The sequence below is a fragment of the Nestor notabilis genome, unplaced genomic scaffold (genome assembly GCF_000696875.1).
Source record: "Nestor notabilis isolate BGI_N333 unplaced genomic scaffold, ASM69687v1 scaffold9003, whole genome shotgun sequence".
Classification (NCBI taxonomy): domain Eukaryota; kingdom Metazoa; phylum Chordata; class Aves; order Psittaciformes; family Psittacidae; genus Nestor; species Nestor notabilis.
Genome location: NW_009920589.1, coordinates 15,198 through 17,894, shown reverse-complemented (window position 1 = coordinate 17,894; position 2,697 = coordinate 15,198). Strand labels below are relative to the sequence as shown.

Genomic DNA, 2,697 nt, shown 5'->3' with positions numbered 1-2,697 from the left:
GCGGCTGCAGCAGCACGGATGCTCAGCCTCGGCCGGTGCAAGCCAGCGGCAGAGCAGGAGCGCTGTGGTGTGGATGAGCCGGACCTCTGCTCCATCACATCATCTTCAGTATTTAAAAGAAAAAGAGGCATTAGTTTAGCATCTGCAATGCACATTTGGTATGGAACTAGTAACAGTAGTGGAGGCAAATGGATCAAAAGGGCTTTCGCTGACTTGAAACAGTTGCATAAGCATTTCAAAATACAAAGAACTATTATTATTATTTTAAGCTTCAAAACTGGCCATTTTCTGTGTTTTACATCTTTTATTGCACCATTTCCCACTTACCATCGATGCTTTTGAAGTCCAAGAGATAGCTGCGATTGTCAACCTGATAGAGCTGCAGGCTCATCTTCACATAATTGCCTGTCACCGGGTTCTTGCGGCGCACTCTGAGATGGTAGGAGTTCACTACCTGCAATGGGAAACACGCTTTCAGGAGTAAGACTCAAGGTAGAAAGAAGAACGTTTCTTTCCTTATGTTTTTCTAAGCACTTGCAAGACATTTTCTGAGAAAAACAGTTTCTAGAAAGAACAATGCCTACAAAAATAACTAAATGGCTTCATATCCTATTTGTTCCTATTCTAAGATGCTTTGTAGGGCTGTGATTCACCAGCTGCTGGCAGATGAAGCTGCCTTGACCCATCTGCCAGCCACCAAACTGATGTTTGCTCCTCCTTCACCAGCAACAATGACTATATAAGCCAAAAAGTCCACTCCATGGACCCACGTACGAGGACCTCGCCATGAAACCAGGGCAAGATGGGCAGCTGGGGAGAGCAACTTCTCCCATCAGCACAGCTAAATTCAGTGTTTGTGAATCAGCCTTGAGCTGTGGATTTTCTCTTGCTCCTTCCCACCTCACAATCTGCTGCACCTCATTTGCAATGAGATCTTTTCACTGTGCTATAATTACGAAGCAATTGCATGGATGGAAAAGCTATTTTGATGAAGAGTCACATCTGAAGTTATTCTTAGGGTGGGAAAGATTATTGTGAAACCTTCTCGTACAAAATAAGCTCCACTGCCTACATAAAGACATTGGGCTGACTTGGTTTGTGAAGCTGTACCAGAAATACAGCAGGTTTGTTCACTCTGTAAAACCACATAGCTAACAAATGTCTGACTGGCACACACATATGCATCTGAAGACAGTCCATCTCCTGGCTGGTGCAGTGAAATCAGGTTTCCGGGTGCTACTTGGCTTTAGATATGTAATATTATTAAAAATAATCAGGAGATAGGAAGCTTTGAAGAAGCAGCTCAGTGACATTCACACTGTACAACCCTTGGGAGCTGGAGCAAGGAGGGTATCTCCTCTGGTGATGAAGATTCCTGGGCTGAAATTCTCCTTACCTTGCTCCTGATGCTCACACGAGGCTCCTGCAAAAGGCCACGAGCCAGGAGAGCTCACCTCAGCAACTGTATTGAGATTCAGGGAATCAGGCTCAGCAGCAAATATTCAGGGCTAAGTCAGCGATTTATTAATCTGACTTTGAAAAAGATTGTGACTAAATGCTGCGTAGCTCTGAAGAAATATCTGAAGCAAGTACCGTCAACTAAAATGTCATCTGAGTTTAAATCAAGCTTCAAGAAGCTAAGCCCTAAACCAGGGAAGCAGTAAGTGTCTGAAATCACATCTGGCCCATGAGCACTGTTCCATCTCTGTCAAGGAAAATGCCACCACATCAATGCTCCTGCTCCCAATGCCCCTCCACCCCTCATCTGTGCATCTTTAAAGCAGATGCATATCGTGCCATTTCAGCACACATGACTGATAGGACCCAAGCAGAAATAAAGAGGGTTATTTGCTCAGGAGCACTTGAGACGACCTCGCAAGGAATTAGCCACTAAAATTAGAAATGTGACTGGCTCCTCTTATCCCTGCAGCTAAACGAGGCAGAATCATCTTTCCATCCAGAGCCTTAGAGCATTCAGAAAGTAAACTTTTATTTCACACCATAAATAAACACAACAGATACTGAAACACAGCTGGCATCTTAATTCAGTGTGTTTGTACTAACAAGAAAGAGCTGGTGTGATTGCAAGGTGGGAGGCATTTATTTGGTGAGGCTGTAAGCACACGTACTGACATCCCTGAGCAACTCAGCTCATAAGAAAATGACCCTTGAAGACCACCAAGAAGCAGCAGCACTCCCTACCTTCCACTCGAAGTCCAGCTGTTTCATAGCACGGTACACCTCGGCCATAATGTCATAGGGTTTGCTCTGGCTGCGGATTCCCAGGTGCCACTTGGCCTTTTTGACAGTCAGGGGTTTTGGCTTTGTGGTGTTGAGGGCATCCAAAGGACATCGCGCTTTGGGGCTGTCCGCTATCAACGGCGGCATCCGCTCGGGATGCGGCTTCACCCCAGGAGGAATGTGCAAGGCGCTGTCATCCATGAAGGAGCCAGTGGGAGGGCTGGAGGCAAGGTAGAACTCACTGGCTTGGTTCATGATCCTCCGGTTGTCGATGACGAGGTGGTAAGCCACCGCCAGCTGGTCCTGAGGGTCACCACTGTACAGGCTGTTCATCACCTCCGACTCCGTGCATTCAAACTTCTCACAAACTTCCCGAACTGCATCATCGTCAATGACGGTGGCGTCGTAAGAAGGGTCCTCTGGGAACAGGTAACTGGGCAGCTCCTCCTTAAACCA

At 46.5% G+C, this 2,697-nt stretch overlaps 1 protein-coding gene across 1 annotated transcript in view; it reads right to left on the bottom strand.

The window, feature by feature from the left end:
* Positions 1-2,697, bottom strand: part of PRKAA2 (protein kinase, AMP-activated, alpha 2 catalytic subunit) — a 15,975-nt gene that overhangs the window by 153 nt on the left and 13,125 nt on the right. The window contains 3 exon segments of the mRNA XM_010010738.1: positions 1-103; positions 328-454; positions 2,203-2,697. The exon segment at positions 1-103 is cut by the window's left edge and continues 1 nt beyond it. Of these exon segments, the coding sequence (XP_010009040.1) occupies positions 1-103; positions 328-454; positions 2,203-2,697 (725 nt within the window).